The 26,830-nt window shown below is 45.8% G+C and overlaps 1 protein-coding gene and 1 pseudogene across 8 annotated transcripts in view; one reads left to right on the top strand and one right to left on the bottom strand.

Moving 5' to 3' along the window:
* Positions 1–280: 280 nt before the first annotated feature.
* Positions 281–8,063, bottom strand: LOC142460975 (large ribosomal subunit protein uL1m pseudogene; annotated as a pseudogene).
* KANSL3 (KAT8 regulatory NSL complex subunit 3) overlaps positions 7,893–26,830 on the top strand; it is a 41,671-nt gene continuing 22,733 nt past the window's right edge. For 3 of the 8 annotated variants that reach the window (XM_075563177.1, XM_075563176.1, XM_075563172.1), the window contains exons 1-5: positions 7,893–7,971; positions 8,987–9,252; positions 13,101–13,271; positions 23,941–24,031; positions 24,156–24,341. In XM_075563177.1, the coding sequence (XP_075419292.1) occupies positions 9,038–9,252; positions 13,101–13,271; positions 23,941–24,031; positions 24,156–24,341 (663 nt within the window). In that variant the 5' untranslated portion in view covers positions 7,893–7,971; positions 8,987–9,037. The other 5 variants (XM_075563174.1, XM_075563173.1, XM_075563175.1 and 2 more) reach the window with 5 other exon arrangements.

Genomic DNA, 26,830 nt, shown 5'->3' with positions numbered 1-26,830 from the left:
CCTACTCCTATAAGCAGTTGTAGTCTTGGAAACCCACAGGCAGTCACTAAATTGCCCCCAGCCTGATGACAGAGAGTTTGATTTGGTGTTCCGAGTATCGATGAATACAGGTTATTCTTTCATTTGCATAAATCTCTTTGCTTTTTTCTAAAAATGTTCTGTAGTTTTCTTTACGTGTCTTTTATTTCTTTGGTAAATTTTATACTTTTTCCCCCCAGAAATTATGCAGTCTTGTAATTTCTTTTTAATCCACTGGAAATACCATCAAAACTCAGTACATTTAGGTAGTTTCTTTGGTCTCTACTTCCTTAGGCAACAATGGCTCGATCTTTAGTAACAGACCCTCGCTTGTTGAGCTATGAAGAAAAGCACATGTCACAAAAGATCCCTAAACTCAACAAGCGGTCCCTAGGAGTTTCATTGCACGTTGGCAGCTGTCTGGTAACTTGACACATCCAGTGTTGCTATTTCGGTCTGGAGAAAGTTCCCTCTGTCTTCCATCAACCTCAATTTCATGACCAGCTTTTTTTTTTAATTAATAAATATTTTTATTGGGGCTCATACAACTTTTATCATAATCCATACATGCATCAATTGAGCAAAGCACCCTTATACATTTGTTGCCCTCGTCATTCTTTTTTTTTCTTCTTTTTTTACATTTTATTAGGGACTCACACAACTCTTATCACAATCCATACATATACATACATCAATTGTATAAAGCACATCCATACATTCCCTGCCCCAATCATTCTCAAAGCATTCGCTCTCCACTTAAGCCCTTTGCATCAGGTCCTCTTTTTTTTCCCCCCTCCCTCCCTGCTCCCCCCTCCCAATGTGCCCTTGGTAATTTATACATCGTTATTTTGTCATATCTTGCCCTATCCAGAGTCTCCCTCCCCCCCCCTTCTCTGCCGTCCCTCTCCCAGTGAGGAGGTCACACGTGGACCCCTGTAATCAGTTCCCCCTTTCCAACCCACTCGCCCTCCGCTCTCCCAGCATCGCCCCTCACACCCCTGGTTCTGAAGGTATCATCCACCCTGGATTCCCTGTGCCTCCAGCTCCCATATGCACCAGTGTACAACCTCTTCCCTATCCAGCCCTGCAAGGTAGAATTCGGATCATGGTAGCTGGGGGGAGGAAGCATCCAGGATCTGGGGGAAAGTTGTGTTCTTCATCGGCACTACCTCGCACCCTCATTGACCCATCTCCTCTCCTGAACCCCTCTGTGAGGGGATCTCCATTGGCCGACACTTGGGCCTAGGGTCTCCACTCTGCACTTCCCCCTTCATTCAATATGGTATATATATATATATACACACACACACACACACATATATAGACACACACATATATATACATATACACACATATATCTTTTTTGTTTTTTGCATGATGCCTTTATACCTGGTCCCTTTGGCACCTCGTGATCGCACTGGCCGGTGTGCTTCTTCCATGTGGGCTTTGTTGCTTCTGAGCTAGATGGCCGCTTGTTCACCTTCAAGCCTTTAAGACCCCAGTCACTATCTCTTTTGATAGCCAGGCACCATCAGCTTTCTTCACCACATTTGCTTATGCACCCATTTGTCTTCAGCGATCCTATCATGGAGGTGTGCAGTCAATGATATGATTTTTTTGTTCTTTTATGCCTGATAACTGATCCCTTCGGGACCACTCGATCACACAGGCTGGTGTGTTCTTCCATGTGGACTTTGTTGTTTCTGAGCTAGATGGCCGCTTGTTTATCTTCAAGCCTTTAAGACCCCAGTCACTATCTCTTTTGACAGCCGGGCACCATCAGCTTTCTTCACCACATTTACTTGTTCACCCACTTTGGCTCCAGCCGTTGTGTCGGGAGAGTGAGCATCATAGAGTTCCAATTTAATAAAAGAAGGTATTCATGCATTGAGGGAGTGTTTGAGTAGAGGCCCAAGGTCCTTCCGCCACCTTAGTACTTAACCTATAAATATAGACACATGGTTCTACTTCCCCATCCTTCTATATATATTTGCATGTACATGTCTTTGTCTAGACCTCCATAAATGCCCTTTGACTCCTAGCTCTTTCCTCCATCTCCCTTGACTTTCCTCCTGCCCTACTACCATGCTTCGTTGCCACCTGGGCTAGAGTATACCTCTTCTGTTCGTTTTGCTTTTTTTTTTTTTTAAGGTCAAACACTTTATTAAGCCATCCCTAAAGAAGAGGATCATGGGAACTTCATCATGTCAATGCAACCTTTTTTACATCATTAACCAAAGAAAAATGGGTACCTTTTAAAGATTATATTTTTTAAAAAAATATCGCTTTACTGGGGGCTCTTATAACAATGCATACATTAATTGTATCAAACATATTTGTACATATGTTGTCATCATTATTTTATAAATGTTTACTTTCTATTTGAGGCCTTGATATCAGCTCTTTTTTTCATTCCTCCCTCTTTCCCCCCCTTGTGACCCTTTGATAAATTATTATTATTTTAATATCTTACACCAACTGCTGTCTCCTTTCCCCATGTTTTCTGTTGTTCATTCCCCAAGGGGGTGGTGGGTGGTGGTTATGTGTCTATCACTTCCCACTTCCTCCCCTCCTCTCCCTACCTTTCCCCTACCCTCCTGCCATCACTACTCCCGTTACTGTACCTGAGGGGTTCATCTGACCTGGATTCCGTGTCTTATGAGCTCTTATCCGTACCACTGCACATCCTCTGGTCTGGCCAGAACTGAAAGGCAGCACTGGGGTCATGAAAGTGGGGGGTGAGGAAGCCTCAAGGAGTCAGAGGAATATTGTGTGTTTCATCAGTGCTATACTTCACCCTGGTTGACTCATCCCTTCCTATGACTTTTCTGTGAGGGGATTGTCCATTGTCTACAGATGGGTTTGGGGGTCTCTGCTCTGACTCCCGCATACCCAATTTTAAATAATTTAAGCATTTGAGCGAGATCAAGGCTAATGGATTTGGGGGCAAACTTTGGAAATTTTCTTAGTTTCTTCCTCAGTGGATTAAGCTCAGGCATTATTTTGCTTCCATAAAAGTCAGCTTGCCCAAATCTGCTGATTAGTTCTTCCGGAAGATGCAGTTCCATTTTCTTCTGCTATTTTCGCCTCTAATGCATGCCCAGTGAATGCCGCAACTTTATTGATTTCTAATGTGAATGGGTATGGTAGACTAAGAACGCTGGGAAATGCTCCACTCTTTTCTTCTTCTGCAATGACATATCCAGAGTCCAATCAAGGTAAACACCTTGCTTTGTGTAAGTGAAGTCCAGAGTTAGAAATTTCTTAGGTAGGTGAACAACCGTGGATATAAGCATTTTAAATAGACATCATCTTCCAGCTCGCCTTCCATACAAGTGTATGAATCTATTTTTCCTATTTCATCTTCTTTTTCATCTGGTGTTTTTTTGGGGGGGCTTTTATTCCCCCCACCCCCAACCCCAGGCTTGGAGACAGCAGCAAAAAGTCCGTTGGGTAGCAGAATGTTTACAAAACAAGGAGAGCAGGATGCATGATAAGCCATCTTGGAAATACTTTGTCTCTAATGATGTATCAAGACGCTACCTAAACGTATTGAAGGCACCGCCATGTTGATGATTCTGATTGTGTCGGCAGCATTCTGGTTAGACTTGTTCCCGGGTCTTTCATTTTTGTGTGCAGCTACTGTAAATGGCCTTGTTTTCTTGATGTCGATTCTCCTCTTCTTCCATTTTATTCTTCAGGTCTTCTACTAGGTTGCCTAATTCTGCTGCATCATTGTCATCTGGGATTCCTTTTGGTTTAATCAGCATTTTAGTTTTTCAGTTTCTTCTGCTGTTCTCCTGAGTGCTCCCCACATCTCTTGAAAGGACCTGACCACCGTTCTTCTGAAGAACGTATCTGGTCGTTTCAGGGCCTCTTTTCCCACTGGACTTGGGTGATTTTCAGTCGCTTGTGTTGCTTTTCTTGACTGTTTTGTTTGTTGGTTTGGTTTACTGTGTTGCCTGCTGTTTTCTTGTGTGCTCCAGCTGGCAGCGGTGTGTGAAGTGCGGGGTCATGTAGCCGTAGTTAGCTCTGTCCACTGTGTGGGAGAGGCCTACTAGGAGCTGGAAACGTGTGAAATGGAGAGAAAGGGAACGGGATGGGTCAATAAGAAAGGTGGGGGAGGGGCGAAGAAGAGTGAGAATAAAAGTAAAACAGTAATAGGAATAATAAGTGGCTGTCCGGATTGGTCAACAAATTTGTAAACATAATGGGGAAATATATTTTATGAGGGATAATTAGAGTTAATAAGTTCCACTGAAATATATTTCACTAGGAAAAAGAAAGCAGAAAGAGATAATGGGTGGATGTGCCGGGAGATGAGAGATGAAGGAGACAAAGACCCAAGTGTGGCCTGGGTGTGGGTGCTAATTTCTGTCGCCATGGCAACATGTACCTGAGTGTGTCAATGAGCTCAGAGCTGGGTAGGGGAGCCCTTGTTTGGGCTAAAGACCTGCCTGGTTTTTTTGGGGGGGAAGGGGTAGTTGTGAGGGGATGAGTGGGGGAGAGATGGGTGTTCCCAGGAGGGTGGGTCCACACTGGAAGAGATCACCAGAAGGGGAAGTGGGAGATAACTCCAAAAACATGAGAATATTGTAATATTGTAATAGAACAAAAGTACAAAAACCGAAGACAATAGCAGAAAGTAGAAACTAAAACGACCTTGCGAGTGAAGGTTGCTCCTCTTCCATAGTGTTGTTTTGTGTCTTCCTGCTCTGCCTGGGGAGATAGGGCAAGCGTTGGGGGTGGAGGGTGGGGAGGCCCTGAGAACTAAGCCGGGAGGAAGGAGGAAAGGGCAGGGCGGAGTGCAAAGCTGAGTAGTTTGTACCCAGCTGCCCAGCAGAGCTATCTCCCAGAGGCCTGAGGTAAGAGGTTTGGCGCTTGGGTGGCCTCAGGGGTTGGGAACAATCAGCTGTGCTCGGGAGGAGCAGGGCTCCAGCAAGCAGCTCTGAGAGCAGCTGGCCCATGGTCACGGGGAGTCTGTCAGCTGCTCTCCCACTGTAACAAACTTGGGCCTATTTAGCTTTATGTCAACGGTTTTACTGCCAAGAAGTGCTCCTCCAGGACTTTGCTTGGTGGCTACTGAGGAGGCCTTCCTGTGCTTGTTGCCTGTCAGGCACCTTGCGGTCTCTCTCATTGGTGGGTAGTTGCCTACACAAAGGCATTTGACTTTGGACAAACGATGGATAGCCTTGGAAGAATGGGAATTCCAGAACACTTAATTATGCTCATGAGAAACTTGTCCATGGAGCAAGCGGCAGTTGTGTGAACAGAACAAGGGAGTACTGCATGATTTCAGATCAGGAAAGGTGTGTGTCAGGGTTGTACCTTCTCACCAGACTTATTCAGTCCGTATGCTGAGCAAGTCCTCAGAAAAGTTACAGTCTCTAAAGCAGAATGGGGCATCAGGAGTGGCCCTATTACCCCGTTACCTCCATAACTGTATGAGAGTTGGACATCGAATAAGGAAGACCAAAGGAGAATCCATGCATTGGAATCAGGGTGCTGCGAAGAATGTTGACAAGATCACGGACTACCAAAAGAGCGAACAAATAAATCTGTGTTGGAAGAAATACAGCCAGACGTCTCCTTAGGTAAAAGCAGCAAGATTTCGTCACAGGTATTTTGGACATGTTAGGAGAGACCAGTCGCTGGAGAAGATCCTCATGCTTGCTAAAATAGCGGGGCATTGAACAAGAGGAAGACTCTCAGCAGGATGGATGGCCACCGAGACAGCACTGGTGAGCTCAAACGCACCATGCCGTTCTATCTCCACAGGGCCACTGTGGGTCAGAACCAATGGGACGAGCCCTAACGACACCACCCTTGAACTATTCCTTTGGTTCTCTGAGCTTGAGAAATTCTAGATGTGTCCTTCCCTTTGGAGTGTCTGCTCTAGGCCTTTGCTTGTTTCTTATTGATACATGAATTTGTCTTCTCCACCTGCCCTTTAACAGCTTTCCTTCCAGTTGCTTTAGCTGTTCTGTAGTCAAGAGCAAGTTTTCCAGCCTCTCTGACATCTATTTTCGTGTTTCCTGTTTTTGCTTTCTTGATGTTATCTCACAACTTGTCTTCAAGTCATATGAAAATGTGTCAAATCTATTCCAGAAATGGCCTCTACATTCTGGCGGTGGAGCCCTGGTGTCACAGTGAGTTAAGCATTGGCCTCCTAACCACGAAGTTGGTGGTTCAAACCCACCAAGTTGCTCATGGAAAAAAGATGAATCTGTCTGCCCTACTAAAATTTACCATCTTAGAAACCCTAATGGTCACTTAGCATTGGAATCCACTTAATGGGACTGGGTTTGGGTCTTGAGTTCATGGTCAAGCTGGGACTTTGACTCGGTGAGTGTGCTTTCCTGTTCTGCTTCCACTTGGACTTGCATAGGAACAAGTGATGGTCTGTCCCACGGTCAGTTTCTGACCTTGTTCTGCCTGACAACACTGAGCTTCTCCATGGTCTCTTTCCACAGAAAGAGGGGATATGACTCCTGTGTATTCCATCAGCTGAAGTCCACATGTATAGGGCCCATGTGTGGTGCTGCAAAAAGACATGTGCAATGAATGGAGTCATTGGTCGTGCAAAAGGTTGTCATGTGATTTCCAGAAGCTGTGCCTTGTTACATTCCCACATGAAGGTTATAGTTTCTCTACATCTGGGTCAACACTTGTTAGTTTCCATTTTTCTGCTCCTGGAGGGTGTGTGAAGTGATATCTCTCTGTGGTTTTGAATAGTATTTCCTTAGTGACTTCACATCAACAGCGACTAATGTTTACAGGCAATATTTAAATATTCAGCTGGTAGCTGCAAGGTTTGCTGTTTGAACCCACAGAGAGAAAGCAGAAACCCTACGGGGACAGTGCTCCTCTTTCACGTGGAATCACTATGAGTCACCTGTTGGTATTCAATAATGAGAGTGCATATGAGTTTGTGCTTATTGACAATTCATGTGTTTCTTTGGCTAGGTGTCTAAGTCCTTTGCTCATTTTTAATTGGGTCATTTTATTGTTTAGGTATAAGAGTTCTTTATATAGCCTGGATATTAAATCCTTGTGATAAATGAGCCCTGGAGGTACAGTTTAGTGCCTGGCTGCTAACCAAAAGACTGGCGGTTGGAACCCGCTGACAGGAAGGAGAAAGATGGGGCAGTCTGCATCTTTACGTAAAGGCTAGTCTCAGAAGCCCAAGGGGACATTCTATTCCGACCTGTAGGGTCGCTAACGTGACAGCAACAGATCGTGACAGCAATGAATGTTCACTTTGTCCTCCTCGTTTTGTTTGTTTTTGATTATCCCATGAGAACTTTAGGTCTTACAGCACGGGCCTCTCCAAGTCAGCCTGGGCATACACCACATGGAAATCTGATGCAGCTTTACCAAGCTTTTTCCGTGTAAAGGTAAACAATTCAATGACCAAACTGTGAGGACACCTTAGTTTCGTTAGAGGCTGTACTGTAGGGCATCCGAGGCCAGTAAGTCAGACTCCGAACCATTCTGAATGCCTTAACAGAGCGTCGCGGAAGAGCCCAACTACATTTTTTATGGAAGCACAAAGCCTCCTCTTTCTCCAGAAGAAAGCCCTGCAGGGTTTGAACCGCTGGCTTGGCAGTTAGCAACCCACGTCAGCCAGGAATGGGAGAAAGGACCAACTCGAGGTGCGGATAGCGAGAACTGGGACTGCAGGAATCAGCCCTTGCATTTTTTTGCTAAGAATCCAGAAGGCAGAAACTCCGGACTCAGGGACCCCTCGAGGATCCCATACGCCCTCCAGCTGCCTAAGCCGGGAGAATGAAATCCTTCCCGGGTTTTTCTGCTCACCGCCCTCCCTTCCCAGGCGTGATCCGCCTCCGCATTTTACCCAATGCCCCAAGCGCTGGGGCGTGGAGGCGGCAGCGCGCACGCGCGCTGAGGGCTGGCCCGGGACGTGCGCGCGACCTGACGATTGCGAGTGAGGCGAGGGTCGGCCCCGGCGCGGGTGGCAGTCCCTGGGGGTCGTGGTCGGGGTCGCGGCCGCAGTCGGAGCGGGCGTGGGTCACTCGGGCCATGCGGGGCGCCAGGCGGAGCCCGCGGTTCGAGCCAGCCGGGGCTGGACGGGGTGGTTGGGCTGGGGGGCTGCGCCTGGGCCGCGGTGACGCGGGCGAAGAGTCTGGCCCCGGGGAGCGTGAGGCGGGTTCCGGGCGGCCCCTCCTCGTGGTGAACTCGCGGTGACCTTGACCAAGCCGCTTTATGGCCCCCCCGCCCCCCAGTCGGCTGCGTGGCCTGTAAAACGCGAGTTAGGATATAAGCTCGGCCCGGCGGCCGGCCGGACCCTTTTGCGGTTCGGCGTCGAGAACCCCCTGAGGGGCCGGGGGGACTAGGCCGTTTGCCGGGCACTACCACCAGCCGCGGGACCCTGGGGAGAGGTTGTCCTGTGCGGGCTTCCGGGTAGACCCCCCATTTCTGTGCGGGTCAACTTCAGCTATCTGCGGTGTAGTTGCAGAACTTTTAAGATACCGCCGTGGCCTCGAGCCCGTGCGGGGAGTAGCGTCCTCGAGGCGGACGCCCCTCCAGCCGGTGTGAGGGCCCCGAGGACTGGCGGCTGGGACTGGCCAGACCCTTAACCTCTGCGACACTGAAATTTGTGATTTTCTTTTGTTCCCAAAACGCTGCCCACCCCCGTGGGTTAAGGGTGACGATAGGCAGGCAAGGCCAGTGACTGCCCGAGCGAGGTTTCTTGTAACAATGGAGTGAGTCAGCTTTCCAGATAGCGCGATTTGTGGCGATTTGAGCCCTTGCGGGGTGGGGTGCTGGTGGACGGGGTGCGTGGCGCGCAGCCACAAAAGGCCTTCCTGGTGGGCCCGGGGTTTACTGTCTAGCGGCTACTCCAGAGCGCTAGAAGGTCACACAAGTAAGAAAGGTATTGGAGGTTTCAGGCCCGGGAGAAATGTGTAAGATGTGGATTAACTTCAACCGCAACTTTTCACTGCAGGTGACTTACCATGCAGCGACCCAAGCACTGAATTGCTGTCCCTCTACTGACATGGCCCACCGGGGTGGGGAGAGGGACTTCCAGACATCCGCACGGCGCATGGGCACCTCGCTGCTCTTCCAGCTTTCAGTGCACGAAAGAGAGCTGGACCTGGTGTTTCTGGATCACAGCTATGCCAAGCCCTGGAGTGCCCACCCAGACGCCAGTAGTGCCCGCCCCACCCGCATGCTCTTTGTTACTCCCCGGAGACAACACGAAAGTACCATGTGAGTTTGAGCAACTCTTGTCAGGGGCTTCAGGGCCCTAGCAGTGATCAGAAGGTGGGGGATCCGAGAGGATCCGCTGGGGAGGCCGGAGGGTGATGGAATGGGTCCCCCTGGATGTGTCACTCCTGCATCTCTCTTCAGCAGCACAGGGCTGTCAGGCCCAAATGGGGACCTCTGCATACCAGGGTGTTGGGAGCTAAGTAAGCAAAGATGGTCACAGGCAAACCAAACGCCGGCGCCCTTTAGATAATAGGACTTGACCCGGAGTGAAGGAATTAAAGAGGGTTATTTAACTGGTGAAGAAAAAAGCAAAACGGAGTCCATTTAAAAAACTCACCCAGGAGGAGGCTCCTTTTGCGCGTTTAATCTAGTGTAGGGTTGGTTCTCACCGTGGGCCACACTGCGTGCCCAGAGCCGCTGGGATGATGCGGAGGGGCTGCAAAAGCAGAGACCCACACTTGGTCCTGGGTCCTGGGCTATAGGACAGAGGTTTCGATTGCCAAGGGGACGCTGAGTAATCTTTCCCCCCCCTGAAAAGAGGTGGCAGACCAAATGAGTTTGGGAACCAGGGGCTACTGTGCTGATTGGTTCTGTTTGCAACAGTACCACAGCCTTTCTCTGGCAGTGCATTTGGCTTTTCCTGGCTTCCCATGCACATGATTAAGAGCAAATCCCCAAGACATCACCCTCGCGTGTAGAAGCCTGTTGCAGAAGGCCACCCATGGGTTTAATCTAAACCCTTCTTAGGTCTATTTATATTTTCAGATGGCCTACATGACAGAGGAAGGGCTTTTCATAGTTTTTCTCCTTGATATGGGATATAATCACCCCTGGCTGGATGAAACTTATTTAGCCCTTCCTTTGAGCTTCAATATTTTAAGGTTTATTTAGTTCTGCTTTGATGACCAAATCGTGCCCTTACTCATAATTTCTAAAGGGGGGATAAAGAGCTAATGTTTGCTTTTAAAATCTGACCCAATATTTAATCTTTCCTCAAGCTAATGCTTTTGGGTTTCGTGGTGGTTAGAGATGGTGTACTCTGCTTCTTTAGCGCCCCCTCACCCCCACCCCTCTATGTAAGCTTAATAAGCTAGAGGGGTCTTGGTGTGTCTGTGCTCTAAACACACATAGAAGAATGCTTTTTCTTTGCTTTCCCAGTGGGGGCGGCATTAGGGTAACTGCTTTGTACAGGCCACTGTGTCTGTACTGTACCCTTACTAATCTTAGCTTAGTGACGATGCTTCTCGACTCAGGCACAGCCGTAAAGCTCCTTTAAACAACATGAAATATTTTTCTCTTAGCTATGTAGCTCATTGTTCTTGTGGATATCCAAATTCCTGTGTCCGTATCTCATAGGACCTTTTCTTACAAGTGAGACTCTCTGGGCTTGGACGTTGCAGTACTTAGAAATTGAACCTCGTTTCTGAAAGGAGGTCCTTCCTCAGTCGAGAGGCATGTGGGAGTGGGAGCTTGGCGTGTTCCAGGAGTTGTTGAAGGCCAGTGTGGCTGGAGTGTGGTGGCAGTGGGGGCAGGGGAGACGTGCAGAGCTGCCTCTTGTAGGAATTTGGTTCTAAGAGTGGTAAGAAGTTATTTAAGGATTTTAAACTCATGGTCTGATTTATATTTTTAAAAGATCCCTGTAGAGTTTTGTTAAGTAGATTATAGGAGTGCAAGAAGAGAATCCAGAAGCCCAGTCTCCAGGCTTTGCTGTGGTCCCGGGTAGAGATGGTGGGAGCAGTGCAAATGGAGGAAAATGAATGGCCTTGAGTTGAACCCACGGGATGTGCTGTGGTGAATTAGAAAGAAGGGCCGAGTTTACAGGGCACGGTGAAATGAGGCTGACTTCAATTTCTGGCTTGAGTGGTGGTGTCCTGAGTTGGGGAAGATTGAGGCATGATAGGTTTGGGATGGTGAGATAAGCGTTCACTTGTAGGCCTGTATTTCAAAGTGCTTAGCCTAATGTCTGGCGTAGAGAAAATAATCAGCTCTTTCATCCACCACCAAGCCTAGCTGCCCATTATTTCACTTCATTTCACAATGATGTAATTATTCCAGGCATTGGACTGGTGGCCGTAAGATCATCGAGGTCAGAATGTTGGAATGATGTATGGTAGACAACCATGGGCCAATTTGGAGTGGTATTTTGGGAACAGTGACCAGGTTGGTGTGGTGACTCATGAGCTGGGGAAGGACCCTCCTTTGTGACAGTAGGATTTCATTAGCACCCTTTTAAACTGTGAAAAATCCTTCAAATGTCCATTCATGTTTGTTTTTGTTGTAGGCTCCATGCAAAATGAGTTAAGTAGTGAAGGAATCTGGATTCCATGTGATCTGTCTTAGACAGTTACAGGCTTTTATGAGCTTACAGTTAATTTACAAGCTTAGTGTTAATGAAATGGAAAGTTTGTGTGAATACTTTAAAGCTCTAGTAGACCAGTCATGTCCAACAGAATTCTGCAGTGATGTAAATGTTCTATATCTGAGCTGTTCAGTATGGTAGCCATTAGCCATGTGTGGCCATCGGGCAGTTGAAATATGACTAGTGTGGCTGAGGACCTGAATTTTAAACTAAATGGAATTTTTACCGATTTAAATTTACTTGTAAGTGGTCACTCTAAATAGTCATGCTTGAAGACCATTTACAGGTTTAGCCAACAGACGATATTTTCACATAAGTATTTGTCTGTGCTGCAATATAACCATGTATATAATGGAGCAAACAGGGGCAAAGGCATGTAAGCCTCTTAGCCATAACCAGACACGTAGAGGGAATGAGTGGCTAGGCCTGGAGGCGTAGGACCATAGTCGAGGGTGACATCAAGGTCAATTGGCATAATAGAGTCCACAAAGACAATGTTCTACATCCACTTTGGTGAGTAGCCATCTAAGGTGCAACTATTGGTCTCTCCCCGGCCATAGCAAAGAAGAGTGAAGAAAATAGAAGACGTATGGGACAGTTAGTCCAGAGGACGAATGGACCACAGCGAACCTCGGCCTCCACGACCCTGAGACCAGAAGAACTAGATGGTGCCCAGCTACCACTGCTAACTACCCTGAAAGGGATCACAAAAGAGGGTCCTGAATAGAGTGGGAGAACAAAGTGGGACAAAACTCCAAATCAGTAAATAGACCAGGCTTGCTGGTCTGATGGAGACTGGTGGACTCCCAAGACTATGGCCCTTAGCCCTCTTCACACCTGGAACTGAACTCACCCCTATGACTCAGCTCTCAGCCAAACAGTACACAGGCGTAGAGGGGAAGAATCACATCCGAGAGGTACACACTCCTTAGAACAATCAACTGTACAAAACCAAAAGGACAGCATTTGCCAAGAGATAAAACTCTGGAAAGCAGGAAGGGACAAGAAAGAAGGATGAATAATAATGGTAAAACACAGGGAGGGCGGAAGTGGGAAGAGTGCTGGATCTGGGGGACTGAAATCAATGTATGAATTGTTGAATGGAAAACCAATTCACTGTAAACGTTTTAAATCATAATAAAAAGTTAAAAAAAGTCACTTGTGGCTAATAGCTACTATATTGGACAGCCTAGGTCTAGACAACGATTTGCTTTTGGAATTTAATGTCTTAAAAAAAATTCTGTTGTATTTTGATTAGACTCATTTTAAATAACGATTTATCCAGCACATACCAGCATCATGTCAGAGAAGGTAGAGGTCTAGGCAAATGTGGGGAAGAAGGTTGGTTAGAATCTTCTCGGGGGTATAATGTGCTTATGCAAAATTTAAGATGTATTAAAAGCTGTTTTTTTGGCAACCAGATGATTATTAGACACCTGTGTTGCATGAAGTATGCGTGGCCTGGTCCTATTTCCTCACCTATTTACAGTGAATCAGAAGTCCCAATAGATGTAGAGACGGTCACATCCACTCCCGTGCCACTCTATGACAATCAGAAGGCACGCAGCGTGATGAACGAGTGTGAACGGCATGTCATCTTCGCCAGGACCGACGCAGATGCCCCACCCCCACCGGAGGACTGGGAGGAGCATGTCAACAGGTAGGTGGCTCAGGAGGACACCTTCGGGTTAATGGCAGTGCCTTACAATTATTTTCTATGAGCATCTTTCTTCAAGCACATTTATTAGGAGCTTATTTTGTTTGTAGTCATGCAGATTGGTGTATTCTAACTTCAAGTGTAGCTCTGGGCAGAGCTTGTGTCCCAGCCCTCTTTGTACACTGGCCATCTAGGACACTACCTGGCACATCAGAGACATATGACAATACTTGTTGAGTAAATTAGTGAATGATATTTGGTAGATTTGACGAGCTCAGAGCTTCTGTAGATAGTGTAGGTTATAATGTAAGGGTCACCTAGACCCAAAAAAACACCCCAAACATTAGATATGTGCACATTTGTAAGATGTTGTTTTTATGCTGTATAACCTTGAGTAGTGAAGATGTTTTGGAGTTACAGGAAAAGCTAAAAGGTGTGTACTTTTAAAGAAAGATTTATAACCAGTGGCTTTGAGTGGAGACTGAATGTTCCATTTCATTAGTGGGTTGTCTAGGTTTGTTCTCGAGCTGACTGCTGTCCCCAAGGAGTTCAGCCTTTTTCTCCTGGTCATTTTTTGTTGTCGTTGTGGCAAACATTGATTTATTTGCCTGCCTGTCTATTATGTTAAAGTTTTTTGTATGCAGTTCACTTCTTTAACATATAATTCAATGGTTTGTAACCTATTTCCAGTTTACAATGATTTCTATAACCAGTTTAATACTTTTATTTACCTCCAAAAGAAACCCTCGACTCATCAGCTACTCCCATTTCCTCCATCTGCCCCAGTCCCACGCAATACCCTTCTCCTTTTTTTTCTATAGATTGATCTATTCTGGACATTTCATAAAGAGCCCTGGTGGCCTAGTTGGCTACGTTTCTTATAAGTGGAATCGGATGTAGCCTTTTTGCAACTGTCTTTAACGCTGCTTTCAAGGTGTAGCCAGGTGGTAGCATCAATCAGCACTTCATTCCTGTTTATTAGCAGATCATCCTCGATTGCATAGCTATTCAGTGAAAACCGTGGGAATAGGATCTCTACAGACTGACTGCCAGTGTTATTACCTGTAACTGGGCACCGTCCAGGAATATTTGAGTTTTCCTTCTTTAACAGGTTTTCCCCGTATCTGGTTTGTCTTTTGCAAGTTTTACTGTACCACATTCTCTTTTTCCATTTATCAGTGGATGGCCATTTGGGTTGTTTTTACCTTTCGGCTCTCCACAGTAATGCTGCTTTGAATATTGATGAACGCATGCCATCATTTCTCTTGGCTATATGTACCTAGGAGTGATGCCAGCACCACTTCTGTCCCCACCAGCAGTGTGAGGGTTCTAGGTCAGCAGAGCTTTGCCCACACCAGTCTTTTTCACTGTCATCTTTTGAATTGGTGTGACAGGTATGGCATGTCATTTTGTTCGGCGTTTCCCTTTAGCTGCTGGCTCATGCAGGAGCCTTGGTGGTGAGGTGCGTTAGGCCCTGGCTCCCACCCACCAGCTGTCCTACTCAGAAAGGTGAGGCTGCTGGTACCTGTACAGATTTACAACCTTGGGCATCTCAGGGAGTAGTTCTACTCTGTCCTTTAGGGTTACTATGAGTTGGAATCAACTTGATGGCAGTGGGTTCTTGGTGTTGTTGTTGTTATTTATTTCTACCCTGTGCGTGGGGATGCTAAATATCAAGAGTTGAGACTCGGTAAACTTGCCATGAAACTAGAGTGCTATTGCTGTATAAGCAACCTGAGGAGTGAGAGATTATGATCCACACTGGTGGTGAGAGGGCTTAAGAGATCTGTAGGGCGTGATCAAGGGTAATGCAACCAAAAGGATTTAGTGAGATCCAGATGGAGGCTGAGCATGGTAGTGGGACAAAAGGAAAGACCAGGGAGGCAAAGGGCATTTTTAGAGGTCTAGATAAAGGCATGTACATATGTAAACATATTTATATATGAGGGTGGGGAAATAGATCTATGTGTATGTATTTATAGGTTTAGTATTAAGGTAGCACATGGACATTGGGCCTCCACTCAAGTACTCCCTCAATGCAAGAATACTTTGTTCTATTAAACTGGCATTCCATGATGCTTGCCTTCCTGACACGATCGCTGAAGACAAAGCGGTGCATAAGCAAATGTGGTGAAGAAAGCTGATGGTGCCTGATAGCTGATGGCTATCAAAAGATATAGTGTCTGGGGTCTTAACGGCTTACTGGTAAGCAAGTGGCCAGCTAGCTTGGAAGCAACAAAGCCCACATGGAAAAAACATACCAACCTGTGTGGTCTTGAGGTGTCGAAGGGATGAAGTATCAGGCATCAAAGAACAAAAAAAAAATCAAATCATTGTGAATGAGGGGGAGTGCGGAGTGGGGACTCAAAGCCATCTGTAGGCAACTGGACATCCCCTTACGGAAGGATCGCAGGGAGGAGATGAGCCAGTCAGGGTACAGTGTGGCAACGATGAAACATACACCTGTCCTCTAGTTCTTAAATGCTTCCTCCCCACCCACTATCATGATCCCAATTCTACCTTACAAATCTGGCTAGACCAGAGGTACAGATAGGAACTGGAAACACAGGGAATCTAGGACAGATGATCCCTTCAGGACCAATGGTGAGAGTGGCAATACTGGGAGGGTAAAGTGAAGGTGGGGTAGAAAGGGGGAACCAGTTACAGGGATCTACATATAACTTCCTCCCTGGGGGATGGACAATAGAAAAGTGGGTGAAGGGAGACATCAAACAGTGTAAGGTATGACAAAATAATAATTTATAAATTATCAAGGGCTCATGAGGGAGGGGGAAATGGGGAGGAAGGGGGCAAAATAAGCTGATGCCAGGGGCTTTTGTGGAGAGCACATGTTTTGAGAATGATGAGGGTAACGAATGTACAAATGTGCTTTATTCAATTGATGAATGTATGAGTTGTGATGAGTTATATGAGTCCCCAATAAAATGATTAAAGTAAATAAAATAAAACGTATGTTATCCTAATTTTTAAAAAAAGGTCATGAGAAGGTTGAGGCATTGACATGAGTTAGAACCTAGCTGGAAGTGAGGAATGGGAATGAGCAGGAACGCTGTGTGGTCAAGTTAGTAGGAGTGGCCCCTGAGCATAAGTGGTAATACAGAAGTTGGTTGGGTGATGTAGTGTGCTAAGAAGTTCCCGAGCATCAGATACAAAGAAAAGTGACTCTGAATGAAGATCAGCTAAGGGAACAGTGGCACAGTCAATGAATTCAGCAAAAGGCTTGATTATCATTTTGGCAGTTAATAATTATAATAGCAGTGGCAGTAATAACTCCCATTTATTGAGTGTTTTCCAGGTGCTGATTTGCGCTAAGTGGACCCTCTTCTTTTAGTCCTCTTAATAATGCTCTGAGGCAGACCCCTCCTTCGATTAGTTCTTGCAAAAATGAAATTATAAGATGATGCTATATATCCACACACTTGTTGAAGCCCCTTCATATTTACAGATGCAGAGACTGAGCTCAAAGAGGGTAAGAATCTTTGGTTAGGATGTCACGGAGAAGGGCTTTGCTCAAGCCAGGAACTCTGGCTGCGGAGCCCTGTCTGAACCTGTACCCTTTGCAGTAAAAAGTTGACCTTGTATAGTTCTCTGTTCTTTGTAGTATCCTTTGTCTTGTCCTACGTCGTCGGAATTTTGGAAACAGTATTTGAGAGCAGCATGATGCTTTATTACTGGTTTCCTCGCAGTCACGGGCAGAAGGTGTTCAGAAAGTATTCCCCCATGCTTGCGCTTCACTGCATGATACACAGGGACACCAGTTTCTTTATAGCTGTCGCTGTCAAGTGAATGAGAACACGGGGCTGGTCTGGGAGGCCATTGCCCTCTGGAAGTACGTAGGCGAGTGGAGGGTCTGTGGAAGAGAGACCATCCTCTGGGCACCATGGGCTCACACAGTGGGCCAGAGTGTGTCACCTGCACGGTCCTGCAGAGAAACGCTGACAGATTCTTGTCTCTCTCCAGTCGCCATAGGGACTTCCATCCTTCTGTTCTGACATTGCCACAGGTTGATACGGTTAATTAGAGCTCACTTTCCCTCAGATTCTATGTGTTTTCGGGTCTGAGAAGATTTTGGAGGCGCCCTTGACTCATTAGCAACAGGCTGACACACCGTCTCGTGGGGAAGGCCCCTTTTGCACCTAGCACGTTTCATGATTCGACGGTGCTTGTCAGCCTCCACGTCAAAGGTCATCATTTATGACCGCAGCCTCAAATGCTAGAGCTGCAGTCCGTGTGGAGCTTATAGTTTCCTCTGCTTTAATTATAATCATCCTGTTGCCATTCATTCCCTTAATGTGATTGTTAAATTGTTGCTTCCTTTCTGCATAAAATCATGAGAAATTACAGTTCCCCACATCAAGAACTTCATGGCCTTTAGTATAGCTCCCCAGAAATCTCTGTCTTTCTGAGGGAAGTTACAGATCTCTCTTCAGCTTTGGGGTCAGAAGCTTAAGTTTCCTTTGTTAGGGCTCTCTCGCCACCTGAATTATTTCAGTGGAAGATGCCTTACGATAACTTTTTGTGTATTTATAATGGGCATCCCCCTCCCCAAACTTTTGCTGTTAGTTTATGAAATAGTTTGAATATTTCTTTCTACTTGATTTAATTGTTTCTATCAGGATTAGGAAAACTGGTTCTGCAGCCCAATCCTGATGACTATTTTGCATGCCCTGAAAGCTAAAAGGTGTTTTTCCTTTCTGAGGGATTGCAAAGAGGTTAAAGAATAGTAGTTCCCCGTCAGGACCAATAATGAGAGTAGCGATACCAGGAGGGGAAGAGGAAGGTGGGGGAGAAAGGGGGAACCGATCACAAGGATCTGCATATAACCCTCTCCCTGGGGGACGGACAACAGAAAAGTAGGTGAAGGGAGACATCAGACAATGTAAGACGTGACAAAATAAAAATAATTTATAAGTTATCAAGGGTTCTTGAGGGAGGGAGGGGGAAAAATGAGCTGATATCAAGGGCTTATGTAGAAAGAAAATATTTCAAGCATGATGATGGCAACAAATGTACAAATGTGCTTGACACAATGGATGGATGGATTGTGATAAGAGTTGTGCAAGCCCCCAATAAAATGATTTAAAAAACTATTTCATGGCACATAAAATTCACACTTCAGTGTCCATAAATAAAGTTTTATAGGAACACCATCACACCCATCCTATATATTATCTTTGGCTGCTTTTTGCTAATAAAACTACAGAGTTGAATAGCTGTGGAGACCATAAGGCCCGCAGACCCTAATAGAGTTGTCTGGCCCTGGTTAGAAAAAGCTGGTTGACTTAGGTCTAGTTCGTGTTCTTGTGTCAGCATACCATCATCATGTGATTTGGTAATATTTGAAAAGGGTCTGGATTTACTGACCCAGTAATAAGGTCCTAAAGAAGTTGAACCAGTTCTCCCCAAATATTTGTCAAACATCCTCCTTCCATGGCCCCACAGCTTCTGAGAGACATGGACTAAACTGCCCTGCACACACATGCTCTCCAGCGTTGCTCACAAGGGCTGCTGGGCATTTCCAGCACTGAAGTAAATGAAGCCTGTGTTGGAAAATACACCACCTTATCTCAGAAATCAGAACTTCTGATTCCAGCAAAAAAAAAATTGATTTTCCTTCTCTTAGCTTTTTCTGATTTACCTCTGTCTTGTACGTACCTGTTGATGTGTAAACCTTAGGTTGGATGTTGGCAATTCTGAGTCCAGCATCTTTTACTTGTTTCCCTTCCTCTCATTTTCTGTCGCTTTTCTTTCTTACATAATCCTGGGGTTTGAACAAAGCAATTTTTAGTAATCTGAAAAGATTGGGTTAGCCAATCATTTGGCTGTTGTCTCTCCCAAATTCTTAGTTTAAGAAAAAAACAAAGGAAAATAAACCTTTAGATGCTTTAATATTAAATTGGTATCTGGTGAAGCAGCATCAGACCATTGCTAGGACCAATGTGAAAACCTGGCCGCCTTGACTAGGAGGAGCCAGAGATCAGGGCAGGCAGAGCTTGCAAAGCATAGGGTTATCTGATCTCATCCCAGAAATGAAGAAAAGGCATTTTTGTGCTCAAGATAATTGAATAGGTTTAAATGGGGGAGAGGGGGGATGGGGGGTGGAAGCAGCTGACTCACCACAGTTCCCATCAGCTCTGTGACCGTTGAGACTTGTACTTAAAATCCTGTCTCCTGTTTTTATATTTTTCCTTAATTATATCTTTGGAATACTGTGTGTCTTAGTCTTGGGTTAGATCTTTTTTTTTTTTTTTTTTTTTTTGCCCATTTAACTTCCCAGCTTCTCATGAAGCTGACAAAACATAGGAAATGTATTTCAGTTCTTGGAATCACTGTAACTTATCCAACAATAATTCTAAGAACTTTTTCTGAGATGGGACACTCAAAACCCTGTGGTTTTCCTAGTTGATTTCTGCTGTCATCTGTGTGTGATGGCGATTCCCAAATCACTTTATTCCTCGCTCCCTCAGGGTTGCTCACCTTTCCTGGCTGTGCTCGTGTTGGGTAGAAGAGTTAAACATTAAGGAAAACAAATGGGGAAATGTTAGATAAGAAAGAACAAGCTACTTTTGGAAGTGCTGTCAGCGCCTTGTAAATAAATTATACCTTGTTCTCTGGTTTTCAGAAGGCTCAAGAGTTTGTACATGATGAAATTCAATTTTTTTGCATTGCATCCTGGTTACTAATAAACCAGTATTGGTGGAAGTAATATAATTCTGTATATTATTTGAGAGCAGTGTAATGCTACTCATAATTTGCATGTTCTTTTTATGATTCGTACAGAACAGGAGAGTGAACATTTTTTAACACTGCTAGCTTTTGATTTTTCTTATGTTTCCATCAACTTTAGAGATTTTTCTATGGGGTACTTACTTTCATGGGTATTTATTTATACAGGTGTGTGTGTATGCGTGGGGTGGGTCAAGAAGGGGTGATTACTGCACTCTATTTATACCAGCAATACAATCTAAAATTAGAGAAGCTGAATGTCCACCAGTAGGGTAGAACTTCACCAGCTATTAAAAACAAAAAGCTGTCTTGGGGTGGAAATAGATACGTGTAACTCCAGAGCTTGTTTTCAAATATCTTCTCAGTACCGTTTGTCTCCTGCCCCTGCCCCAGACTCTCAAACCCAATTGAGATTTCTTTTACACCAGGAGCCTACTCATATTAGTGTCATGTGCATTTCACAATGTGAGAGAAAAAGAGAAGAGGTTATGAACCAGTGGGTTGAAGCTTATGAGGCCACAAGCCTTACCAGACTGGTCTCAAGATAAGGTTACAGTAGAAGACCATTTGAGTCCCACTGGTGAGCTGAAGTTTCCATTCCCTACTCTCTAAATTTCAAGTCCCTTGAGTGTGAGACCTGGAAAAAACCAACTCTAGCCTGCTGCAGTACCAGGGATTAAGTCAAAGTAATTTGGTGAAAATGAGAAAAAGCAACATCCCAAGAAACCTGTTTCTGGTCCCCCTACAAAATCGGAAAACCCAAACTCACTGCCATCAAGTCACTTGAAACTCCTAGTGACCCTGTGTCGGCCTTCCAAGGCTGTAAATCTTGATGGGAACCGACAGCCCCAGCCAGCCCTATGGTGAGCAGCTCATCCCCCAGAAAGAGCAGAGTAGGAGGCAAGGACAGCAGAGGAGGGAGGGGGAGTTGCTGCCTTCTCTTTCTGGAATGGACTTCAGTTGCTCTCGTTACATTGGCTTTGGTTCCATCCATAGCCATCAAGTGAATTGTGGTCGTGTCGTACTGGCTCACGGTGATCGTGTCTGTAGGAGAGAACTGGGCTCCGTGGGATTTTCAGTGGCTGATTTTCCAGAGTAGTTTGCCAGGCCTTTCTTCTGAGAAGCTGTCTTAGTGGATGGCAGGCTTTCAGTTTGCAGGCAAGTGCTTCAGCCTTTTGCACCACTCAGGGACTCCTCAATAATCATAGCTAATCCTTATGGAGTGACTTTTTAAGGCCAGAAGAAACCAGAGAGACAAACTAGTCCTTGCCTTTATTTTCCAGATGAGAAGATTCTGGGCGAACAGCCAGCCCTTCATTGCAGGGCTGAACCTGAGGCTGAACTTCTAGCTAGTATATGCCTTGACCGTTCAACACTGGTAACTTGTGAATGCAGGACGTTTAGGAGACGGGGCTTTTTATTTTACAGAAGTGAGACCGTTATTTCCCTCCTCTTTACAGTGTAATGACTCTTTCCAAAGACATTAAGATCAGTGTGCAGCATGAATAAGTAAAGAGTTATTGTCTTCCCTGAGCACAACCCCTCCTGCTACTTGGTCGGCTGTTGCCAGCGTTCTCAGAGAAGTGGCCTCTAGCAGTGAGACCCCCTTGTGGGGTGGGATGGGGTGATGACGGCCACAGTGTGAGCCCACTGTGCAGCCAGAGAAGCTAGAGGGGCTCAGGAGGGGCCACTGCAGTTAGACTGCCTGGGATGGGGAAGGACTAGGGCGACAGTCACGTCTGCCTTAGAGTGCCCGTGTTCGCCTGTGGTGCTTGTGTGATGGGCTGAGTCTGGGCCCGGCTCTGTCTGTACTGGACCCAGTGTGGCACCCACTGTGTGCACAAGTCATCCATCTGTTTATTTACCAACTATTTGTTAGCCCCGTCGCTTGTGCCAGGCACTGTTCTACATGCTGGGATACAGCGGTGATGAGAAACCAACACACACTCCTACCCATCTGCCCTAGATAATTCAGCAGAGACAGACAGACTAAACAGTCGATGGACAGAATGTAAAGATGGTGGGTGGTTGGGCTGGAAAGGGGCCAGATAATCCAGTGAGGTCCTGAATTTAAATCAGGTGAGTTGGAGAACGCTTTGATAGAAGGTCACCGCTGGAAGATGAGGAGGGAGGGAGGAGGCCTTTGTTTCTAGAAGGAACGGGTTATGTGAGGGCACAGTCATGGGTGATGAGGCTGGAAACTGCCTTGGCAAGGATCTTTGGTGGTTAACTCCCTGAAATGGGAGCACCTGGAGGGCTTGGTGTTGCGGGATGATCTGGATGATATTACCCAGGTAACTCACCCTCTGACCTCCATTGAGTGTTAGTGGCCGAGTAGGACAGGAGACAACTGCCCCTTTGAGTTTCTGAGGCTGTGAATTTATGTGGGAGCAGAAAGCCATATCTTTCCTTCTCAGAGCCACTGATGGGGTCAAACTGCTGACCTGGCAGTTAACAGCCCAGTGTGTAATTCCCTGCGCCACCAATAACTTCGCAAAGAAGTTAATTTATGTTGCCAGTGCACAGAGTAGGAAGGGACCTGGTTTCACACCCTCTCACAATTCAAGGCATCCTTAGGTTTGCTCATTTGTACCCACTTGGTAGCTTAAAAGTTTCACTGGTTTTGTGAACTGACTTTTCATATTCGTTGTCCACTGGTTTTTGAGTATTTTTTCCTTACTGATTTTCAATTGTGTGTCAGTTTTATTTATGGCAATTTGTTTTCCTTTATTGAAGTTAGATTTTATATAGTTACATTTATCCCTCTTTTCCCTTCTAAGTTTTGGGTCATACTTAGTACTTAGAAAGGACTCACTCATTCCATGGGATAGTTTTAAAAGTCACTTTTTCCCACTCCCAGTATTTTTGGGTTAGTAGTTTTATTGGGTCAACTTTTTGCACCATCTGCAATTTATTGGGCATCGTGAGTGAGGTGTCAGGACTTGGATGTTCTCTTCTCCGCTTGCCTCGCCCTTTGTCTCCATCCCACTCACTGAGTTTCTACCGGTTTGAAATGCCACCTTCTTCCCACTTGAGGTTCTCCTATGAGTCTAGCATCCATTTGCATTTTAAAAAATAACTTAGCCAGATTTAGGGGGGTGGGGGTAGTCAGGGAGAGTTGGTAAGCATACACGAATTGGGCACTTCTGTCAGTATGTGTAGGGGGCTCCTGGGCAGAGGGAGGGTAGCAGAGCCAGGCAGGTGCGGTGGGGATAAGGCTTGATAAGTAAGCCCCAGGCAGCTGTGCTGGGTGCGCTGAGCTAGGTGTAAGACCACTGGAACGGTATCAAATTCCGGCCAGGAGTTGCTGCCGAGTTGGAGGGTGCACCCAGCCATCGGTAAACACGGTGTGTGTGTGTGTGTGTGTGTGTGTGTCACGAGCTTGGAGAACAGAAACTGTGTGGTATGCAGAAGAGAAATGCAGGACAATCATCTGTGAGAAAGGGAGGGAGATTAGAGTTGGGATTGGGAGTGTAGCCACTTTATTCATTCTTTTGCGGTGGTGGTTTTTGTTGTTACAGCTAGTTGAGATTGGCCTCTTGCTCAAGCCTGAGCTCGTAGTGAAGTACATGCTGCCTCTGCTGCCTGTGTGAGTGAGAGAGAAACCTTGTCAAGCATATCTGGGCAGCGTGCCGTACGCGGTCTCTCTTCATACTTGTGCTGCTTGACTAACGATTTTACTTGGGACTGGTCCTGATGTGTTGGGATACATATAGTAATAGAAAGGTATGCTATTACAATGCTGAGGTGATTTCATTGGTAGGATTGGTTCCAAAACCCTCACAGAGTCTTAGACTAAGCTGTCTCCCAATTACGTTCCCTTATAATAGGAAGATAAAATCTGGCGCAGTCTTTATATAAAGCACATGCATGAGGAGTGTCCTCAGGGTTTGACTTTAATTCTTGAGAGTTATTTGTTTCCCAGGACTGGATGGACAATGGCCCAGAACAAGCTCTTCAACAAGATTCTCAAAGCCTTGCAGTCCGACAGGCTTGCCCGCTTGGCCAATGAAGGGGTAAGGTGCTAGAGACCATGCTCCTCCTAGTTCAAGCTCCAGTCTCTGACTGCCTTGTTATCTCCCTCCCACCGCTGACACGGCGGACTTCATTTTCATCAGTTTTTCCACTTACACCTTTCAGGCTTGCAATGAGCCAGTGCTGCGTCGCGTTGCCGTGGACAAGTGTGCGAGGAGAGTGCGACAGGCCCTGGCAAGTGTGAACTGGGACACTAAGCTGATCCAGTGGCTACACACCACCCTGGTAGAGACTCTGAGTTTGCCCATGCTGGCGGCCTACCTGGATGCTTTGCAGACACTGAAAGGGAAGGTAAGGCTGTAATTGGTATCTGTCTTATCCCTGTGGGATCAGGGTGTGGGGTTGGGCAAGGTCATTGCCTGGTCACCAGGTTTGCTATTAGAAATGGGAGGCAGGGTATCATTTCATGTTTGCTTCTGGAATCAATGTCCTCAGTCCTGCTGTCTCCAGGATGAGGCGTGGGACCTGAAAGCCTGAGTACACATTTAGTCTCTGCAACCCGTCAGCTTGTGGTTTGAGTCATCTCTTAGGCAAGGAGAAGGAGACGAGGGCAGCCTGGGAGGACTGTTGAGAAGGAGGTGGGCTCACCATGCACCCTCGGGGGTGCCGAGTGCTGGTGGGCTGAGGCGGGGAATGGCACTGATGCCTCATCTCAGCGCATCGTGAGGGCAGCTTCAGTGGCCATCCCTGACTTGAACCATTTTTGGTGGGATTCTTTATAAAATGTGTTACTACATTTTCTTACTTAGACACTACGTTGCAAAGCTGAGCTGCTTTTCTTTGGTTCATCTTTATTGTGATTTCTCACTTGTTATATTGGGCTGTAGAGTACAATAACCGAAATAATAAACTGAGCTATATAAAATATCCACTAGAAGCTATGATACCAGTGTTTCACAAACCAGCAGGGTACCCATGTTCTACAGGTTTCAGTGGAGTAGTTCTTCCAACTTAAGAGTCGGAAGAAAGAATCGGCAGTCCACTTGGGAATAGTAGTGGGACATTGAGATGCAGTGCCAGAAGATGAGCACTTCGATGCCACTAGGGAAGAGCTTCCTCCTCAAGTAGGGTTGACCCAAATGACGTGGATGGAGCAAAGCTTTTGGAACCTTCATTTACTGGCGAGCATGAATCATGTGAGAAGAAAGCAGTGAACAACCAGTAATAAGCGGAACATGAAATACAGGAAACGTGAGTCTAGGAAAATTGGAAGTCATCAAAAATGGAATTCACAAGGATCGATAGTCTAGGCATTAGTGAGTTGAAGTAGACTGCTGTTGGCCATTTTGAATTGGACAGTCAAAAATGTTTGCTACGTCAGGAGTGACAAGAGGAATGGAATTTGCAAAAATTATGGTTAACATCACAAAGAATGGGAGTTCCAGAATATATATATTTTTTAATTTTGTAAGTGAAGTGAAATTTTACATAGCAGATCATAGTTTTATGTTCGACCATTCATATGCACTCTGATTCAGTTTACTCATTGCAGTCCCTTCAGTGTTCCATTATGTACCCCACTTTTCACTGTGGGTTCCAGAGCACGTAATTATGCTCATGCAGATCCTTTCTGTAGGCAGAGGCAATTGTTGAAACAGAGCAAAGGGGATGCTGCGTGATTTAAAATTAGGAAAGGCATGTGCCAGTGTTATATGTTTTCACCATAGTCAGTCTGTAGATTGAGCGAGAAATCTGAGAAGCTGGACTAGACAAAGAATACAGTATCAGGATCAGAGGAAAACTGACAGCAAGATAAAGATGGTCCACTTTTGACTGCTGGAGGTGAAGAAAACTTGAAACTTTTACAGATAGAGATTAAAAAAAAATACAGCCCTCCATATGAATTGTACCTGAATGTAAAGCAAAGGAAAGCCGACATCTCCACAATATGATAAGTGGAGACAAGATTGAAGTTGTCGGGATTTCATCTGACTTGGATATACAATTCTGCTGCGTATGGAAACAGCCATCCAGGAATCAATTGACCTGTTTCATTGGGCAAATCTGCTGCAAGAGATTAAAGTGCTCAGAAACAAAAGTGTCCCTTTGAGAACTAAAGGTGTGCCAGCCCCAAGCCGTGGTGTCGTCAGTTGGCCTCATACGCTTGTGGAAACTGAACTGTGTGCCAGTGGGTAAGAACGAAGTGGGACTGATGCCTTTGAAATATGATGTTGGCAACGAATAGTGAATATGCTCAGCACTGCTAGAAGGACAGACAAATCTAAGTCTGTCATGGAAGAAGTATAGCCAGAGTGCTTCAGAGAAGCAAGGAAGATGAAACTTCCTCTCATGTTCTTCGGGTGTGTTGTCAGGAGGGACCGAACTCTGGGAAAGAACATTATGTTTCACAAAGTGGAAGATGAGTGAAAAGGAGGAAGACCTTTAAGGAGATGAAGTAACACCGAGGCCGCAACAGTGGGCTCAGCCTGGCAATGTTTGTGAGGCTGGTGCAGGATGCAGCAATGTTTCTCTTGGACGTGGGGTCGCTGAACTGACGTGATGGCACTCAGCAGGCACAACACATAGTGTGGTGATGTAGGATGAGTTCTGGGCAGACTTGACTGGTTGATAGCAGTTTCCTCATGCGTAAAACGTGGCCACTAATGATACCTGTCTAGGATTTTTGTGAAAGTTGGTTAATCCACATGGAAGCTTGGCACGAAATTGGACGTGATAGTAAGCTCACAGAAACGGTTCATGAGTGTTTTCATGCATGCTAGCTTCTATAAGTATTTCTTTTACAACACGTGGCCTGAGACAACTTAAATTAATTACGTTCT

This window comes from Tenrec ecaudatus, chromosome 11 (genome assembly GCF_050624435.1).
Source record: "Tenrec ecaudatus isolate mTenEca1 chromosome 11, mTenEca1.hap1, whole genome shotgun sequence".
Lineage (NCBI taxonomy): Eukaryota > Metazoa > Chordata > Mammalia > Afrosoricida > Tenrecidae > Tenrec > Tenrec ecaudatus.
Note: the sequence above shows the minus strand (reverse complement) of the source record. Positions and strands in the feature narration are given on the sequence as shown.